Below are 20,193 nucleotides of genomic sequence, written 5' to 3' on the forward strand. Positions count from 1 at the left end.
GGGACATGTAGGCCTCCTCTCCTCAGTTGCTTTAAATCGGCTCCCTGGTAAAGCCCTGCTCTCCCCATGGTGACCCTGGCCTGTTGGAGGACGGTGGCTTCATTGGCTGTGAAGCGCGTCGTCTGCAGAGCAAGGGCCAGTGGTGTGTGTTGTCGGCCACACCGGGCCTGGGCAGCTGCTGGGGGCCCGGGCCGCTCACCAGGCTCTCCTCCACAGTGCACTTGCTCCCGTGGCCGCCATCATCCCCCCACCCCCCGACATCCAGCCTGTGATCGACAAGCTGGCTGAGTATGTTGCCAGGAATGGCCTGAAGTTTGAGACCAGTGTCCGCGCCAAGAATGATCAGAGGTAAGGCGAGCCTCAGGCTGCAAGTTGGGCTGGCGAGTAGCAGAATGCACTGAGCCCTCTTCCATCCCAGCACTGCCAGGTCTTTGAGGATCTTTTTTTTTTTTTTTTTTTTTTTTTTTTGGTGGTACTGGAGGTGGGACCCAGAGACTTTTCTACCCCCAGGCTACACTCCAGACCTATTTTATACTTTATTTGGAAACAGGGTCTCACTAAGTTGCTGAGAGCCTCACTCAGTATCTGAGGTTGGCTTCGAACCTATGCAGTCCTCCTGTCTCAGCCTCCCAAGCGCTGGGATTACAAGCATGCGCCACCACGCCTGGCTTCTTTGAGAAAATTTTGAAAAGATTATATTTTGGCCTTTTTTTTTTTTTTTTTTTCAGTACTGGGGATGGAACCCGGGAGGCATTTGACCTCCGAGCTACACCCCCTGCTCTATTTTTTTTTCTTCTTTATTTTGAAATAGGGTCTCACTAAGTTGCAGAGGGCCTCGCTAAGGAGCCGAGGCTGGCTTCAAACCATGATACTTCTGTCTCAGCCTTCCAGATACTGGTAAAAAAGAATTTTAAACATGTTGGGTATATGGGATTGAGAGGTTTTGTTTAGCTTTTTAAAAAAAAATCTTGCCATATGGTTGGTTCCTTTATGTTTTTATTCTTTTTTGGCCCAGGTGTCTCTAGAGAAACATACTTTTGCTTATCTTGTTGAATTTTTGGAGCTACTTCCTGTGAAGTAAAAATGGTTATGCCACATAAGATGAAAGGCTAGAATCCATGTTTCTCAGGGATGGGCCTAGGAATCTAGATGCAAGCAGGCGTGGCCCACGTGTCTGGTAGTGAAGCCTGAGCCCCGAGGCTGGTTTGCCACAAGCAGGCGTGCTCCTGCACGGGCAGCTCCCGTGCCTGTCTCCCTGGTGTGGCCGCTGCACGCGCGGGGCAGGGTGCTGAGCTGCCCGTATTCTTTCTGTTCAGGTTTGAGTTCCTGCAGCCCTGGCACCAGTACAATGCCTACTACGAGTTTAAGAAGCAGTTCTTCCTCCAGAAAGAAGGGGGTGAAAGCACACAGGTATGGGTCTCACAGTGGGGAGGGGCGCCCGGTCACAGGTGCAGGGGTGGCCCGTGTGTTCTCGCTGCGTGTGGAGGGCCAGCCAGGTCTGCGCTTGGCCAGCTGCATGCCTGCAGGTGCTGTCTCCAGCTTCCCTGCCCCTGGTGGGAATTGGTGTTGATCTGGTGAGGAGGTCCCTCTCGGTCCAGCACATTCCATCCAGGCTTGGGCGCTTGGCTGGTGCAGCAGTGTCACATTCGCGCCCTGCCCCGTGGCTCTAGCACATCAGAAGCCTCCGCCCTGGCCTATGTCCTCTGCTCCTTATCCTGTCCTCGTGTCACCCCACCACCACCACCGTTTTCTTGAGCTTGTTTGGGGAGGGATGCTGAAGACTTGCTCAGCAGCAGATTTCTTGAGCCTCTGACTGCTCAGCCTGAAGAAACTCCTCGTCTCTAGGCAGTGGGCAATTTGGTATTCCAGAAGCATCCTTAGTAATCAATCTCCCGGGGACAGGTATTGAAGGCTGGCGCGCAGGACTGAGCGGCCCCAAGAAGTGCGCTTCTTCCAGGGCGACCAGCCGCCTCCCGCCTCCAGTCTGTTGTGCCAGAAAGAGCAGGCCTGGATTTGAAACGTAGAGACGCCGCTGTGTAATGAAATGCTTTGTATTTAATCCTCTGTACTTTCTCACGTAACAGTGGTAGTGATGTCTAATCTCTCCAGAGTGGGTCAGCCCCAGAAGAGGCCCCTGCAGAATCTGCTGCTGAAAAGCCGAGCGGCAGCAGGGAGGACGGAGTGCCCGAGGACAGCACCGAGGCCGGCGGGAGAGGAGGCCCAGGTGGGAAGAAGGAGGCGTCGAGCAAAAACACGGTGGACGGGAAGCTGGTGAAAGGTACGCTGCTGCCGGCGCCCGTGGCCTTGCTTGGATCTGGGGAGGGCCTCAGTGGCGGGAGAGCGAGCCCGCAGCCGCAGGACGGGCGACCGGTGCTCCTTGGGTTGCCACGGGCAGGCTTGCCCGCTGCGCCATAGCTCCATAGTGCACCACTTAGGGACCCGTTCACTTAGCGGCCTGTTCAGAGCACTTTAGAGACATGTTGTAGATTTTCAAATACTGTTGCATCCCCCTGCAGACTTGTAAAGCTATATTCCCATGCAAACTTGCATAGTGAAATCCATGTTCGTTCTTCGCCAGAGCAGGCCCCTCACTCATGCCTGTGCAGGCGGACCACGCCCCTCACTTCTAGTCCCCCTGCTCCGTCCTGGAGGAGGGCTCGTCAGCAAGGCAGGCACCTGCAGAGGGGCCACACGGCGAGGCCGGAGCAGCGGCCTTCTCAGAGCCCATGTGGCGGGACCCCAGAAGGGTGGCCCGCCTGCTGGGCTGAATGCCTGTGCTGCTCCGGGGCTGTGTACGGGGTAAGTGTCGGTGTGAACAGCCAGACGCACAGCTGTCTCGGGGCTCTGCCTGCCCTGGAGGCCGGCTGGGGTGGCCTTTTCAGTCAGTGGCTTTGTGAGGCAGAGGGATGGTGTCTGGACTTGGTGGCAGAGACCTGGACAGGGCTACAGCCGAGGCAGAAAAGGCGGCCAGTGCAGCCAGGCCAGGCAGGCCATGCTGGGGAACACCACCAGTGGAAAGCTGCTCCCCGCAGGAATGGCGATCCTTCAGAGCGGCCAGCCAGCAGGAAGTCACTGTCTTGAAAGCTCCCTGGGCGCACGCGCTTAAGCTCCTGCCCTTCCTGCCCACCTTCAGCTCGCTGCAGCAGCCAAGAACACAGACTGAGTGAGGGTAGCAGCGGCCACTCTGGGAGTTGGGGCTGTCCGTGATCAGCAAAGGCAGCTGGCCTGGGGTCAGCTTTGTGGGAAAGGAAAGGACACCTGGGCACTCAGAGGCAACAGGTCACTGTCAGCAAAAGGACGCTGGGAGCATTCTGGAAGCAGGCCCTCACAGTCCCTACAGACCAAGTAGAGAGTGGGGCGCCACGGGGCCCCGCCCGGCTGCCCGCTTGCTTCGAGTGCAGCTCCTCACAGGCCCAGGCTTGCCCTGCCACCTGCACAAGGCCACACAGAGCAGCCTTGGCCTCCCCCTGAGCCGGGAATAACTGCACAGATTCACAGTATTAGGTAAAAGCCGTCCCTGCTCAGGCCTGGCCCCTGAGCTCGGGGGCGGAGAAGCCATGGGCACACACGGGCAAGGCTCAGCCCTGTGCCCCGGGCCCTCCAAGACAGCCCCTGAGGAACAAGAGAGGGGCTCGCACTTCCAGTGTGCCTTCCACAGGCTGGAGGTGCCTGAGACTGGTGACATCTGCAAGACTGCTTAGAAATAAGCCCTGAACTTTAAAGTGGACTGAAAGCACTGGTGGTCAGACTGCACGAGAATTAGAGGAAGAGGCAGCTCCACAGAGGCGTCAGGTAGGGTGAGGCAGGCCGCGGGCCACCGGCCGGCCGTGCATCCTACTGCCCTGCGACGAGAGCATGAGGAGGGCGCACACGAGGTGTCCAGTAAACTTGCTGTGGGCGCTGCAGCCAAAGATGCAGACGGGCCGCACTCCAGCCATGAGTCCAGAAAGTAGCCACTGAGAAATTGCTTGCCCAGAGTTACTAAATGCAGCAGAACTTTATTCAAAGAAAACACATAACCGAATATGTTTATGCTGGTAAACAGTAAAAACAAAACACACAGGAACTCAAGAACCTAGGAGGTGGGCTGGGGTGCGGCCACTCAGTGGCGGGTGTGCGCTCAGCATGCAGCCGAGCACCGGGAAGAGAAGGACCCAGGAGACAGCGGGAGAGGGAGCCGGGAGACATCAGAGCAGAAGCAGTGGGAACTTGACAAAGGTCAGAAGTGCGGTGGAGATGACGCAGGGCAAGCCCGCACAGCATCGGGGCGCCGTGGGCACGTGTGGTACACGAGCGGAGGGTACATGTGTGCCTGAGGCCTGGACAGCGGAGATCCCGGCAAAGTGGTGCTCATGAAGAAAACAAACTGCTGCAGTTGTTTCAGGAAGCCACGAGGAGCCGGCCTGTCTCTGGGGCTGGAATCATTTCTGAAGTGCTGGCTGGTGACGGTCCGGCCCGGGCGGTGGGCCGGGGCAGGGTGAAGCGGGCCTGACTCCGCCCAGCGGACCTGCTCCAGGGCCCACCCTGCCGCAGCGTCCGGAGGCGCCTACACGCCGCCTCCGCCTCCGCGTGAGACCTCCCAACCAGCACTCGCTGAAGCTGGAGAAGCAAACCTCGCTTAGAGAAGTGAGACTCCCAACTCTCAGATAAATTGTGTTCAATAAAGGCAGCTCTAGGCACAGAGGGAAGTGAAGGTAACGTTTAGCATCGAAGCTGGACACGTTCCTGCCTGTCATTCCAGGACTTGGCAGGCTGAAAAAGGAGGGTCATAGGTTCAAGGTCAGCCTCAGCAATTTACATCCTCTCTAAATAAAAAGGGCTGAGGCGTGGCTCTGAGTCATGGGGTGGGGCCTGAATCTCGTTTAAAAGACATGTCAGAGTGTGTAATTGCTAATGAAAGGTAAAGAATAAATATCCTTAATATTCTTACTATAGAAAGAGCCCTTGTAAATCAATAAGGAAAGATATTACTGCCTTAGCAAAACAACAAAGGACAAAGGTTAGAAAAGAAGGAAAATGGGCGTCCAGTAAGTAGATTTTTAATGTATCCTCCCTAGCAAGATGCTGGTTTTTGCCTCTCAGATCGATTATTCAAAACACATTACTCAAGGAGGTGTGCTGGCACGAACCTGCAGTCCAGCTTCTCAGGAGACTGAGGCAGGAAGATCACATAAGCCCAGGAGTTTGAAACTAGCCTTGTCAAGACCCAGTCTCAAGAAGAAAAATAAAGGAGAAGCAGTTAGGCATGTTGCATGCCTGTAATCCTAGAACTTGGGAGGCTGGGACAGGAGGATCACAGGTTCACAGCCAGCCTCAGCAACTGAGCAAGGTAGTAAGACCTAGTAAGACCCTACTTGCACACAACCCTACGTACCACAACCTAGTAAGACCCTGCTTCAAAATAATAATTTTTTTTTTTTTCAGTACTGGAGATGGAACCCAGGGGGCATTTTACCTCCAAGCCACATCCACAGCCTAATTTATTTATCCTTTATTTTGAAACAAGTCTTCGCTAAGTAGCTGATTCTGTCTGCCAACCACAATCCTCCTGTCTCAGTCTCCCAAGTACGGGGGTTATAAGTGTGTGCCACCATGCCTGTCATAACTTTATTTTTTTTTTATTTTGAAGCAGGGCTGGGAGCATAGCTCTGAGGTAGAATGCCTTTTGGTTCAGTCCCCAAAACCAAAAAATAAAAAGAAATAGCGATAGTGATGGAGAGGCTTTGACACGGTGGCATGATGGTTGCTTTGTTTTGGTTGTACTGGTGGGGTTCCTGAAAACCCTTCTACCTCTGGGCTACACTCCCAGACACCTGTTTTTTATATTTTATTTGGAAACAGGGTCTTTTAAGCCAGCGAGGCTGGCTTCGAATCTGCACGATCTTCCTGTCTCTGCCTCCCAAGCGCGGGGACTACAAGTGTGCGCCGCCACGCCTGGCCATGCTGGTTTTAGAAGTGTACATTGATACAGCTTCTCTAGAGGTAGTCCAGCAATGTGGGCCGGATTTTAAACAGAAGGGCCCTTCTCCTAGAAATATGCTTTGCTGAAGATACTTGTCATAGGTCTTGCTCATTCTTAGACTGTTGGGAATAGTCATAGGAGGTTGGAAAATCAGTTGGAATGTCTATACTAAGAAGTCCTCCCACTGGTGGTTGAATGGTCTGTGTTGGCTGCAAGAATGTTTGCTGTGTGTGTGGAACGAGGCTGCCTATGGCGCGCACGGGAGGTTAGGACTTTGTGGGGGGGCTCCCATTTCTTTTGGCCCTGTTGGCACACTCGTGTTTAGTGGGTCTCTTACGTGTGCTGTTCATCTGCTTGGCTCATGCGTGTTTTCCCAGCTTCTCACAGGGAACACGTGTAGCTTGGAAGGTAGACCTTAGCAGTAGATGCTGTTGCTGTGGCGTGGAGGCTGCGTGAGCTGTAGGCTGGATTCTCGGCCACCCCATGGGGCATGTGGGCAGGCGTACGGGTGGGCAAGCGCTGTGCAGGTGTGAGGTATCTTGGTGGGCCGGGGCCTGACCACAGGGCTGGCCTGAGCGCCTCACAGGACCTCGCCGCTTGGAGAAGGCACCTCGGCTGGTCGGTTGTGCAGCAGGACAAAGAACGTGCTCGGAAGAGATGGAGGCCAGAGCACTGTCCAGAGCAGAACCAGCCCAGGCCTGCACTGAGCCGAGCTCCTGGGCAGGGCATCCAGCTGTGTACCACCTCCTGATGTGGAGTGGGGAGCCAGGCAGGGCTGGAGGCTGCTTGGGGGCCCTCCGCACATCGATGCACGCCTCCAACGCCTTGCATCTGGCTCTGGAACTGGCACGTGCATGCCAGCGGCATCACACTCGGTGCTGGCAAAGGATTCCTCACCCAGTGTGCTGTCTGTCGAGTGCATCCTCTTCCAGGTCAGAGGAGACGTGGTATAGCAAAAGTCGTGTTTAGGTCATTTCATACATGTTTAGTCCAGCTCCTTGAGCTCGTTAGTTAGTGCTGTGTGAAGTTTTCTTTGCTTTTAAAATGTCCCCGAGCCAGGTGTGATAGCACACACCTATAATCTTGGTACTTAAGAGGCTGAGATAAGAGGATCTCAAGTTCTTTACAAGCTTCCAAAGTAGCATGACTCTCAGCAACATTGTGAAACCCTGTTTCAAAATAAAAAATAAGCCAGGTATGGTGGCACACACTTGTAATCCCAGTATTTGGGAGGCTGAGACCAGAGGATCATTGTTCAGGACAGCCTCAGCTACTTAGTGAGGCCCTCTGCAACTTAGTGAGACCCTATTTCAAAAATAAAGAATAGCCAGGCGTAGTGGCACATACTTGTAATCCCCGCGCTTGGGAGATGGAGACAGGAGGATCGCGCATTCAAAGCCAGCCTTGCTGGCTTAAGAGACCCTGTGTCCAAATAAAAATATAAAAAATAGGTGTCTGGAAGTGTATCCCAGAGGACACACACACACACACACACACACACACACACACACACACACCTTTGTTTTCTTATGAAAAAACTTGAAACTTATTCCAGAACAGGGGGTAGTGCGCTAACCCGCACCCTCACAGCACTTGTGTGCCGCGGCCCCTGGGCTGGCCTCCCCACGTCCATCTCACCCTCTCCTTGGCTGTACCCCACAGAGCGGAGCAGAGCCTCCCGGCTTAACTCTTTGCCCACACCCACGTGCATCTTGGTGCCTCTCTAGAAGACAAGGACCCTGCAGGCCCGGGGTCAGCTCCCGGCGTGGCAGCTGTGCCTCTGGTGGTGGGCCTGGGCGACGTCGCTCAGCACACAGGTGGCTGCTGGCCTGTTCTTCTTCAGGGAGCACACTTTGTACCCCCACGTGTTCATGCCCCAGGGCTAGTCCAGGAAAGGAGGCTGGTGCCACAGACCCGGGCGCACAGCCCGGCCTCTGCCGCGCACCACACGCGGGTTTGGGACTGGAGAGCACCAGCTGACGTGGGAGGGTGCGGCTGCAGGAGTGGGGCTGCTGCGCCGAGTCCCAGGCCTGCCTGTGTTTCCCAGGGTCTGCTTTCCCCTCTGCGTCAGCTGGTGTGCAGTACACAGAAACCCCCCTTCATTGAGGCTTACCTGAGTATTCTTCAGAATGACTTGTGGTTTTTAAAACTTAAATATCTTCTGCAGCTAGCTCGGGCTTGTTAGCCTCTTGGGCATCTGAAGTGGCAGGGTGCGTGCTGGCTGAGTGGGAGGGCAGGTGGTCTCCTTCTGGGCCTTTCTATTTCTCTTAAGCTTTCCAGCTCTTCTGGAGGGAAACTGTATCACCTAAATTTTTGTTATGCCAGACTTAAGTTTTTCTCATAGGTGTAGACATGATTTCTCTCATGACTTAGGCACCCATAATTTCTTTATGTTAACTACATAAAGAAATTAATTCCATGGTTTTTGCTGTGTGAAAAAAGCTTATTTCCTTATAGTTGGGGCTTTTTTTTTTTTTTTTTTTTTTTTTGGTGGTACTGGGGTTCCTGGAAGCCCTTCTACCTTTGGGCTATTACACTCCCAGACCTATTTTTACATTTTTATTTGGAAACAGGGTCTCCTAAGCCAGCGAATGTGGCTGGCTTCGAACCTGCGCGATCCTCCTGTCTCCCAAGCGCGGGGATTACAAGCGTGCGCCACCACGCCTGGCCTATAGTTGGAACTTTTTAGAGATAATCCTTCTATAGTGGAGCCACATCATATAGCCTGCTTGTGCACATACTTAGCTGTGAAAAGACTAGTGACAGGAACTGACCATTTGAAAACGCAGGCGACCCCTCTCAACACCCAGCAAGAGTGCTACGTGGCGCCCGGTGGCCGCTGGCCCGCAGGTCACAGCACAGCCGCCCTGCAGGCCCTGGCCCTCCGCCCTGCACACGCCCCGGCCCGCTGCAGCCGCCGCCACTGCCGCCGCGGAGGTGATAGGGCCTGTGCAGTTGTGCTCTGCGCTCCGGTTCCCTAAAATGTATCGTGCTTTTCACCCTTTCTCAATAGCTTCATTTGCTCCAATAAGCTTTGCAATCAAGGCCAAAGAGAATGATCTGCTTCCCCTGGAAAAAAACCGAGTTAAGCTAGATGATGACAGTGACGATGACGAAGGAAGCCAAGAAGGCCAAGAAAGTCCTAGTAGTGCCGCCAACACTAGCCCGGCCGCCGCCCCGCCCTGTGTAGTTGTCGAGGAAAAGAAGCCCCAACTCACCCAGGAGGAGCTAGAAGCAAAGCAAGGTTTGTCGATAGCTTTTAAAGTTCTCAAAAGAAAGAAAAGGCTTGAATACGAGATCCGGCTGCTGAGCCAGAGATCCCGAGCCCGCCACCCAGAGCCCGCCGCGGGGTGGCGGTGTGCCCCAGGCGGTTCTTCTCAGCGCCGGGTGCCCTCTCAGCCGCGCTGATGGAGGCACAGCCCCAGGGTGAGGTGCTCGGCCCGACTCCCAGTGCAGGTTAACGCCCCAGGCTGGGAGCCGCCTTTGTGAGGCTGTCTGCAGGACCGTCGGCCCTTGAAGATGAGGCGTGCCGAGCAGGTCTCTTGGCCTGGGCACATCTTCACGGGCCCCCACGTGGCCCCACATGCCCCGGCGCGTGGCCAGCAGCATTCGGGAGGACACCGCATGGCCCTTCTGCCCTGCCCCAAATTATTATACTCTGCATTAAAGTAGTTAACTACTGATGACATTGTGGTTTCTATCTATTCTGACTGGTTTCCTCGCATTGCTTGTTCTGTGTGCACAGGCAGATCAAGCGGCACCTCTTAAGTAGCAGTAGGCCTTCCTGCCCGGGACTCCCAGTACTGCAGTTGCGCCCCTCACAACCACGTTCGTGTCTGAGTGCCCACACCTGCCTTGTGTGCGCGCTCGGCAGCTCACCAGGTCACTACCAGGTCCAAGACCCTCTTCATAGAGTATCCCTCCTGCTGGGAGCATCCGGGTGCCTGAGAGCCATCCTGCCCTCCCGTTGCCAGCTCCCCTAGTGTGGAGCCCCGTCAGCTGGCTGGCTTGGAGTGTAGAACTCCTGAATGCGACCTGTCCACTGCACCTGCCTGCTCTGAAGTGTGCTGTGTCCTATTTAAGTCTGCGTTGAAGCCCTTGCTGGCGTGTGAAAGCGTTGGCAACAGCCCACATGCTGCCCACTCAGACCCCTCCTGTCTGTGTTGTTCCTCAGCGAAGCAGAAGCTGGAGGACCGCCTCGCTGCCGCTGCCCGCGAGAAACTCGCCCAGGCGTCCAAGGAGTCAAAGGAGAAGCAGCTCCAGGCGGAACGGAAGAGGAAGGCTGCCTTGTTTTTACAGACCTTAAAAAATCCTCTGCCAGAAGCAGAAGCTGGAAAGACAGAGGAGAGCCCTTTCACTGTAGAGGTACATCCCGGGGCCCCTGGCCACACCCCTAGAGTGCGGCCTGCAGTGGTAGGGTGTCCCCGAGCCCTGTTCTGGGGCCCTGCCCTCACGGTCCCGCCCCTAATTCTTTCCTTTTTTTTTTTTGTGGGTCTGGAGATGGAACCCAGGGGCATTTTTATTCTTTATTTTGAAACAGGGTCTCACTGAGTTGCAGAGGGCCTCACTGAGTAGCTGAGGCTGTCCGCGAACCGCGGTCCTCCAGTCTCAGCCTCCCAAGTGCTGGGATGACAAGCGTGCGCCCCACGCCCAGCTTGCCCCTGATTCTTGGGTGTGCTGGACCTGCCGCTTCCGCCGCCTCTCCAGTTCTGTCCTCAACCTTTCCCAGAGCTCAAGCTTCTTCAGGGGTGGTGGGAAGCAGCTCGCCAGGGCCTGGTCTTCAGAGCTCACAGAGACGGCAGCCCGCCTCCAGGCCCTCGCCAAGCCAGCCCACGCCACCGGAGAAGGCCTGTGATTCCCACAGCATGGGAGCAGAAATGGGTGGTGACGGAACGTGATCAGCAGGGCAGTGTGTCCACGGGGGAATGCTTTTGACGTGCCCATGCCAACAGCAGAACTAGCTAGCTCTGCTTCGTGGCAGGAGACGCCTTAAAAGCAAGTGGGCTGTGGCCCTTGGTCCCGTCGCCTGTGCAGTGAGTGAGTGAGGTCGGAGACGCCTCTGTATGTGACGGCAGACAGCCCGCCCTCGTCCCGGCGGGGTATCTCCCCTTTCTGTTTCCCAGCCGTCGTCGTTCAGTCTGTACTCCAGGAAGTGGTGTGAATGTCCAAGTCTCTGGGCCAGCCTCCCAGGATACGTGTGTACTACAGATTACAGCCGCAAAGCTGTTTCAACAAAAATGTAATGGTAGCAGATGGCGATTACTGTCTTTAATTGCTTTAAAACAAAAATACTTGTAATTAAATCGGCAATTGTCATGAAATGGAAGTCAAACTCAAAACTGTTTTTAACCCAGGCTGGGCATAGTCGTGCATGCTTTGCAGTCCTAGCTACCAGGGAGGCTAAGCAGGAGGAACAGGAGTGGGAGGCAGGCTGGGCTGCTGAGGGAGATCCTGTCGACAGGAAAGAAAGGCTGGCTTCGTGGGAGGGAGTCTCGCCTAGGTGCTGAGGCCTGGGCTCAATCCCAGGACTGAGGGTGGGGACTGTATGTGCACATTGGCTCATTCCAAGAAAACCTCTAGAGACAAGCTACCCTTGGCTTGACTACCTTTTTTTTTTTTTTTTTTTTTTTTTTGCAGTACTGGGGATGGAACCCAGGGGCATTCTACCTCTGAGCTACACCTCCTGCCCGCCCCCCCCCCCTTTTTTTTTTTTTTGCGGTACTGGGGTTCCTGGAAACCCTTCTACCTCCGGGCTACACTCCCAGACACCTATTGTTTTTATATATATTTTTTATTTGGAAACAGGGTCTCTTAAGCCAGCATGGCTGGCTTTGAACCTGCGCAATCCTCCTGTCTCCACCTCCCAAGCACGGGGATTGCAAGTGTGCGCCACCATGCCTGGCTTATTCTTTATTTTGAAACGGTCTCGCTGAGTTGCAAAGTACCTCACTAAGTGCCTGTGGCCATCCTTGAACCCTGATCCTCCTGTTTCAATCTCTCATATGCTGAGATTACAAGTGTGCACCACCACCCCCGGCTCCTTTTTTTTTTTTTTGAAACAGGATCTCACTGAGTTGCAAAGGCCGTCATTAAGTAGCTGAGGCTGTCTGCGAACCCAGATCCTCCTGCCTCGGCCTCCCAAACGCTGAGATTACACGCACGCGCACCACGCCCAGCTTGATCATGTTCTAGTGTGCACTTTGCCTCGCTGCGCGGATGTACAGTTCCTACAGTCCAAAAGGACTCAGCCAGGCTGGCCAGGCACCCTCACGCCCCACAGAGCTGACAGCTCAGGCAGGCCCTGCAGGACAGGCCGACGCCCTCGGGTGCCTAGCGACCACACAGAGGCCCTGACGCTCCCTGGAAACAGCCCTCTGTGTGTGTTTGCGCGCTGTATGCAGGTCTTGGAGGCTCAGGTGCTGGCAGCGGCCTCTGGAGTCGAGGCCTTGTTCCACTTGTCCTCCAGGCGTGCGTGCTCAGCGCCTGGGCAGGCTGGCTGGCTCTTGGGTAAGCTCCTCCTAACAGCACTTGCCGCTGTAGCCCTTGCCTCAAGGACACTTTTCTCCCGCACAGTGCCGTGAGCACAGCACGCTGCCGCAGCCCTCGCCATCTGCCCAGCCCCAAGGAGGCCTGCGGCAGCAGTCCTTCCTGTCCGCTTCTCACGCGTGTCCACTCATTCAGGCAGTGGCAGGTAGCCATGCTGGTCATTGTGCAGTGGACGAGGCCGCTAGTGCTCTTGAGGGCGGAAGCACCTGTCTGCATCTGGGTGCACACCGCTCTCCTGGCGCCTCGAGTTGCCCGTGGTGGCTGTCTCCCCGGCTTGCGCTGCGGCTGGTGGGGTGTTGTAAGAACATCAAGGCCCAGCGTAGCCTGGCAGGCCTTCTCTAGCCTCAGGCCCCCCAGTTGCTCTGGCCCTGCCCGTGCCCCTGGTCTCCTGGGCGTCCCTGAGCACAGTCCCAGGCACATCCTTGGTGTTTTAAATTGGAGATGCTGCCAAATTGCCCTCAAAAAGGATTTTGGGAGCCGGGCGTGGTGGCGCACGCTTGTCATCCCAGCATTCGGGAGGCTGAGACCTGGAGGATCGCAGTTCGCGGACAGCCTCAGCTACTTAGTGAGGCCCTCTGCAACTCAGTGAGACCCGGTTTCAAAATAAAGAATAAAAAATAGGGCAGGGGGTGTAGCCCAGAGGTCAAATGTCCCTGGGTTCCATCCTCAGACCCGCAAAAAAAAAAAAAAAAAAAAAAGGATTTTGGCACCTTTGTTTGCCTTGCTGGCTCCTGGGGTGAAAACAGCCACGCCCTCCTGCTCCCTGGCCATCGTCTGCTGTCTTGTCTGGGAGGTAGAAGGGTGTTGTAACCGAAAGTGATGCTGAACAGTCGGCCACCTGTCGCTCAGCACTGGTGGACTTGCCCTGTGGACCACCTGTGTGGCTTCATCCATCTGTCTGTCTGTCTACTCCATGTTAGCGTTACTGTGCGTGTCCATCTGCCCTGCTTAGAGCCAGGCACACGTGCACCAGAACATGCACCTCTTCCCACCTGGCTCAGCCTCCTGCAGCACGTGCCGAGTCCCCATCTTTACCTGCCTGTGCAGCCCCAGGGGCTGTTAGAGGCGACTTGACGTATTCATCAGTGCAGTCCTAAAAGGATGTGCGTTTTCTCACACGGAACGATGTTGGCAGCACACTGAGTTTTTAACTGGTATATAAAGTAGCTAAAAGCATGTGCGTAAGTAGTGTGCATAAGCCTTCAAAATACTACCTTCATTTGAAGTGTATGTTTGTGTTCTTAACTTAAAATGAAGAGAAATCAGAAGTGGGGCCACTTCTGAGTTACCGTGCTATTTACTTAGTGGTGATGACACTTCAGGACCTATTTGAGAGTCCAGTCATTCTTATTAGGCTCTTGGTCCTGCCCGGCTTCTGAATCCAGCAAGAGTCTGGAAAAGAAAGGGGACTAAATTCAGCCTGTTTGCCAAGTCTTTGCTGGGCACAGATGCTGAGGCCCTTGGGGGTGTGAACTAACCGCGGTTGGTCAGTAAGCACGATACCACGTGCATGCAGTGGGTGTCCACACGGACACATCCGCGGACAGCCGTGAGGTGAGGCAGTGAGCTGGAAGCGTGCGGCTGGAGCCGCAGGGCGCTCCCGAGACCAGCCTGTCCACACAGACCAGGCCCGGCTGCATGTGGATCTGCTGTGGTGATGAGCCAGCCAGCACGCTCATGGCCCACGAATGAGGCCGTGCTGGATCTTCCAGTATGTATCTGTCTGTTCTTCAATATTTGTGGCCAGATACTTGGTTGTGGTGAGAGTTAATCGGCGTGACTCTCCAGTGTCACCGAGATGTGGACAGGGAGTTTGTGACGTTCTGGTAAATGACTGCTACTCAGCAGCGTCTTTGTGCTTTCTCCCCAGAACTGCTCAGCACCCACTCACCCCATGTCCAGCCATGGTTTGGGTTTTGGTTATTTTTGCTGGAATAGTGCAGTCCAGTCTGAAATAGCCCCTCCGATCCCTGGCAGACTCAGTACTAGGCAGCGTGTGCGGCTGCTGCCGCGCCGTAGGCCTCTGGAACAGCTTCTGACCGTGGCTATGTGCACAGCAGAGCCAGGCCGGCACTTGGTTTTCCTCCAGGCCATTCATGTGTGCACATTTAAATTAGTAGGACCGTGGGAATTGTTCTGGCCAAGCCAGAAGTAACCTTTCCACTTAACATAAATATCTTTTGCAGTACGCCCTGTGCAGGGTGCTCCTCACCGGCCTCACTGGCTGTGCTTGGGTTGACTGGTCCTACATGGATTTCAGAGTCCACCCCTCCCTGTCCCTGGCCGCCCCGGGCACTCAGTAAGCCTCGCGTGCTGAGTGCCTGCCTGGGCCACACAGTGGAGAGCAGTCATTTTTGCAACAAGGCTTAGAGGGAATAATTACCCTTGTGCTGATTAGCCTTTTCAGCTTTCCAGTGGTCCTGGGCTGGGCACGGTGCCTCCTGCCTGTAGGCCCAGCCACCTGGGCATCACTTGGGCCCCCAAGTGCACGTGCCCAGCTGCGTACCACCAGTGGGCTCACGTGTTGGGGTATGGCTGCCTGCGGGCCCCACAGGCCGAGGGTTGCTATCACGCTGCTTCCCACTTGGCACTTGGCCAGCTCCCAGCTCTAGATACCGTGTGCGCGCCGCACCCGGGGTCCCTGAGTGCCGAGGGGCCGTCACCCGGGCACAGCACCACCTGCGCATGGGCCTGCAGCAGCTCCATGGCTCCGTGGCTCCCGTCAGACGTCCCCGAGAAGCGCTGCTCATGCAGCCAGCTCATCTGTGTCACTAGAGAGCCGGCAGTGCCCGCTGCTCACCCAGTGCCCCCAAGGTGGACTGCCGCCTGCCACGGCAGGTCACACCCTCCACTGCGAGCTCAGCCTGTGGCCGCCCTCTCGCCACCTGAGGGTGGGGACCTGCCTTTGTGCCCAGGACCTCCCACGGGGCGGGAGACATGGGCCCGGCCAGCCCCTCCGCCAGCGCTGCCCCTCCGTGCCTCCGTTGCCTGCCATCCTGGCGCCCACTGTTGGAGAGCCAGCGAGTGCGGCAGGATGGGCTGGGGTGCTCCTGGGGGAGTGCGCCTCCGTGATGCTGCATGGCACATGGTACTTGTCACCCTTTGTTTTGTTCTCAAATCCACATCCTGGGTTTTTTTTGGGGGGGTTTTGTTGTTGTTTTGTGTGTTTGTTTGTTTGTTTGTTTGTTTTGCAGGTCTGGGGATGGAACCCAGGGGCATTCGACCTCTGAGCTATGCTCCCAGCCCTATTTTTTATTCTTTATTTTGAAACAGGGTCTCACTGAGTTGCGGAGGACCTCTCTAAGCAGCTGGGAATCGCAATCCTCCTGTCTCAGCCTCCCAAATGCTGGGATTACAAGTGTGTACCATCACGCCCGGCTACACATCCTGGGTTTTTTAGTGTCTTCTTAATACATCTAACTGAAAAAAACAGTGAGCTCAACCCAGTGAATCATCCCACTTGAGCCTGGTGAAGGCACTGTGGTTGCCAGTTTCTACCAACCAGTGAGTGTTGGCGTCACCCATGAAGCTGCAGGCCTTTTACTCATTTGTTAGGGTGTTGGCTAGTAGGCGGGAGTGGTGGCGCACATCCCGGGACCCAGGACGTGGTGGCGCACATCCCGGGACCCAGGACTTGAGGCTGAGTCTGGAGGGCTGCAGGATCCAGGACAACCTGAGCAGCATCGAGACTCAAACCTATCGAGACCTGTCTCAAAAGTTAAGGGGGAGGAGCTGGGAACATAGCTCAGAGGTAGAGTCTCCCCCCACCCATCCCATCCCCAGCGCCAAAGAGAAAAGTGCTGGTCGGGGTGTGTGCTGTGGGCAGGCCAGGGTGAGGCCTTGCCTAGGGTGAGAATGGGAGCAGCCTCTGGACGCCAGGCTGCTCTCGGCGGCTTACATGTTAGAATCGTTTCACGATAAAATGCTTTTAAGCCTGGTGTGGCAGCGCATACTTGAACTACCAGTACCTGGGAGGCTAGGATGGGAAGATTGCAGGTTTTGGGTCAGCCCCAGCAACCTGTGAGGCTCCGGGCAACTTAGTGAGACCCTGTTTCAGAATAAACAATTAAAAAAATATAACTGCCTCCCGAATGCTAGGATTACAAGGCTCCGTGCAACTCAGTGAGACCCAGTTTCAAAATAAAAAATAGGGCAGGGGCTGTAGCTCGGAAGTCTAATGCCCCTGGGTTCCATCCCCAGACCCCCCCACACACACACATACAAAATATATTTTTATATAGTTTATATATATTTATATAGTTTTTATAGTTTTATATAGTTTTTATATTTTATATATATAGTTTATATATATAAAACTGGAGGGTGTATTTCAGAGGTGGAATGCCCCGGGTTCAATCCCTAATGCCGTACAAATCAGTTTTTTTAAATAGATGAAACATCCCATTCCCTTTGCGGCTTGTTTGCAGGAAGCCAGTGCTGTGCCCTGCACTGTACTGACTGGAGGCAGACCTCTCCCCACGTTAGAAGCGAAGCCACCAGAAAGGCCTTCGAGCAGAAGCAGAGACCCGCCGAGAGAAGAAGAGAGAGAGAGGAAGAGGAAGAAGCACAGGAAGCGGTCCCGGACTCGCTCGCGCTCTCCCAAGCCCCACGCGTCCTCCAAGTCCAGGTCTAGGTCACACTCAAAAGCAAAGCACTCTCTGCCCAGTGCCTACCGGACGGTGCGGCGGTCGAGGTGGGTGTGTGGGCTGGTCGGCGCCCTCCTGTCCACGTCCACGAGCATGCTGGCCCCTGCTGCTGGGGCCGGGGGGGTGGTAGAAAGCCAACGCAGGCGCAGCTGCTGCTGCTAGGCAGGTGTGCATGCACACGCCTGTGACCTGGTCCTTTCAGATGTGTCTTTGAGCCAGGCCAGGTAGCTCACACCCGAAACCCCAGTCCTTGAGAGGCTGAGACAGAATCGGCAGCCTCTGCAGCTCAGTGAGAACTTGTTGCCAAAGTTTTAAGAAATTGTGAAGGGCTGGAGGTGAGGCTGTGGTAGAGCTTGCCTAGCACATGTGAGGCCCCAGGATCCACCCCCAGTACCAAAAAAGGAATAATGCAGCTGGGCAGGGGGCACACACTTGGACCCCCAGCACTCGGGAGTCTGAAACAGGAGGATCACGGTTCACCACCAGCCTCAGCTACTTAGTGAGGCCCTCTGCAACTCAGTGAGACCCTGTTTCAAAAAATAAAGAATAAGCCAGGCGTGGTGGCGCACGCTTGTAATCCCTGCGCTTGGGAGGCGGAGACAGGAGGATCGCGCAGGTTCAAAGCCAGCCTCGGCTGGCTTAAGAGACCCTGTTTCGGCCGGGCGTGGTGGTGCACGCTTGTAATCCCCGCGCTTGGGAGGCAGAGACAGGAGGATCGCGCAGGTTCGAAGCCAGCCGCGCGTGCTGGCTTAGGAGACCCTGTTTCCAAATATAAAACGTAAAAAGAGGTCTGGGAGTGTAGCCCGGAGGTAGAAGGGCTTCCAGGAACCCCAGTACCACCAAAAAAAAAAAGAGACCCTGTTTCCAAATAAAATATAAAATAGGTCTGGGAGTGTAGCCTGGAGGTAGAAGGCCCCTGTGTTCCATCCCCAGTACCACCAAAAAAACAAAATAAAAAATAAAGAATAAAAAATAGGAGCCGGGCGTGGTGGCGCACGCTTGTAATCCCGCACTTGGGAGGCTGAGACAGGAGGATCTCACAGGTTCGAAGCCAGCCTCAGCTACTTAAGCTCTCAGCAACTTAGTGAGAACCTCTTTCCAAATAAAGTATAAAGTAGGTCTGGGAGGTTGACTGCCCCATGGTTCCATTCCCAGTACCGCAAAAATAAATAATAATAATAATAATGCTTTTGGTCATACTTAGCTTTTAGGGTTCATCAACTACTACCAAGCTAAGTAGGGATCTGTGTAAATTCTAAGAGTCCTGGGAACCAGACCTAGCATATTTACTAAACAAAGTTTAGTAAATTCAAGGCTGGTGTTGGGGCTTTTGCTTAAATGAGGGATCTTCCCATGTTGATTTATTTTGAGTGTGTAAATTTCCAAACAGAAGAAATCTTTGCCACTGTGTGGCCAGGTTCCTGCTCAGCACCAAAGGGTGTCTGGAGAATGCAGCCGCGCTGCGCTACATTTCTCTCGTAGTCTGTGCCGGCCAGCCCCACAGGTGAGCCAGATCATGGAAAGGCAGCTTGGCATTCCTGCCAACAGGGACAGCCTGAACCATCCCAGGGCCCTGGCGCGCAGGAGGCCTTCAGGGTGTCTTACCCAGCACGCCTGGGCGTCCAGTGCACCGTGGAAGTGCAGGTGCACGTAAGCGCTGGAGAGTGCAGGTGCGCAGTGGCCTGAGCAATCCTGCAGCAGTGCTACTCAGCCCTCCAAGGCATGGCCCGGCCTGCACTTGCTCATCCTCACAGACCTGCCGCCCTTCGCGACAGGTGGGCCTGCCCTCGGCCAGCCCTTGGCCAGAAGTGCCATTGCTTCCCGCCAGCACACACACACACACACACAAGATCTCGTGTTTAAATGAATCATTGGCTGACATGCTTTTGTTTGTTTTTGTTTTCATTTTTGGTTTTTTGCAGGTCTGGGGATGAAACCCAGGGGCATTCGACCTCCGAGCTACACCCCCTGCCCTGTTTTTTACTCTTTATTTTGAAACGGTCTCACTAAGTTGCAGAGGGCCTCACTAAGTAGCTGAGGCTGTCCGCAAACCGCGATCTCCTGGTCTCAGCCTCCCGAATGCTGGGATGACAAGCGTGCCCACCACACCCGGCTTGTTGTTGTCTAATCAAGGAGTATGATTTTTTTTTTACTTGACTCAGTACTTGGGAGGCTAAGACGGGGCGATCATAGGTCCGACATCAGTCTCGGCAGCTTAGCAAGACCCTGTTTCAGAATAAAAAGATAAGGGGCTGGCTGGGCATGGTGGCACACGCTTGTAATCCCCACTCTTGGGAAGCCAAGACAGTAGGATTGCATAGGTTCAAAGCCAGCCTCTCTGGCTTAAGAGACCGATAAGAGACCCTGTTTCCAAATTTAAAAAAAAAAATTTTTTTAAATAGGTCTGGGAGTGTAGCCCAGAAATAGAAGGGTTTCCAGGAACCCCAGTACCACCAAAAAAAAAAAAAAAAAAGATTTTTTTTACACAAAATCAAGTTTGTTTGTTTTTGATTCTGGAGATTGGAGATTGAACTCAAGACAGTCTACCTCCAAGCTACACCCCCAGTCCTATCCTATTTTATTTTTATTTTGAAACAGGAGGAGCCGGGATGTAGCTCAGTGGCAAAGTGCCTGATTTGCAGGTGTTGCGCCCTGGGTTCAATCCCCAGTTCCAAAAAGACCAAAATAAAAGAACCCCTTAAAAAAAATGAGCTATGAAGCAGGGTTGCACAACATTGATGAGTCTCACCACTTGCTGAGGCTAACCTCAAACCCGCGATCCCGTCTTCACCTCCCACGTACTGGGATGACAGGTGCGCCGCGGCGCCCAGCTGAAAACAAGATTCTTTTCTCATAAAGCTGCAGTAGAGCTGCAGGCCTCCACCGGCCCCTGGCGTGTTCAGGAGCTTCTTCCTGGGGTCCTCACTCCTGGGCTCAGACGAGCAAACAGTCAATTGCATTTCAACTCTAGGCGGCCGTGAGGCCCCAGCCCTCCTCGGGGGGCTGCTCACAAGCAGGTGCTCGCCTGGCACTTCAGGT

General features: G+C 54.6%; 1 protein-coding gene across 3 annotated transcripts in view; it reads left to right on the forward strand.

The window, feature by feature from the left end:
* SFSWAP (splicing factor SWAP) overlaps window positions 1-20,193 on the forward strand; it is a gene marked incomplete at both ends in the record, with an annotated part of 55,939 nt that overhangs the window by 25,702 nt on the left and 10,044 nt on the right. Inside the window, 6 exons of one of the 3 annotated variants that reach the window (XM_080717720.1) lie at window positions 217-348; window positions 1,317-1,410; window positions 2,110-2,278; window positions 8,976-9,206; window positions 10,137-10,327; window positions 16,936-17,207. In XM_080717720.1, coding sequence (XP_080573846.1) covers window positions 217-348; window positions 1,317-1,410; window positions 2,110-2,278; window positions 8,976-9,206; window positions 10,137-10,327; window positions 16,936-17,207 — 1,089 coding nt within the window. The remainder of the gene's footprint in view (window positions 1-216; window positions 349-1,316; window positions 1,411-2,109; window positions 2,279-8,975; window positions 9,207-10,136; window positions 10,328-16,935; window positions 17,208-20,193) is intronic. The other 2 variants (XM_080717721.1, XM_080717722.1) reach the window with 2 other exon arrangements.

The sequence above is a fragment of the Muscardinus avellanarius genome (assembly GCF_963383645.1).
Source record: "Muscardinus avellanarius genome assembly, chromosome: 21".
Lineage (NCBI taxonomy): Eukaryota > Metazoa > Chordata > Mammalia > Rodentia > Gliridae > Muscardinus > Muscardinus avellanarius.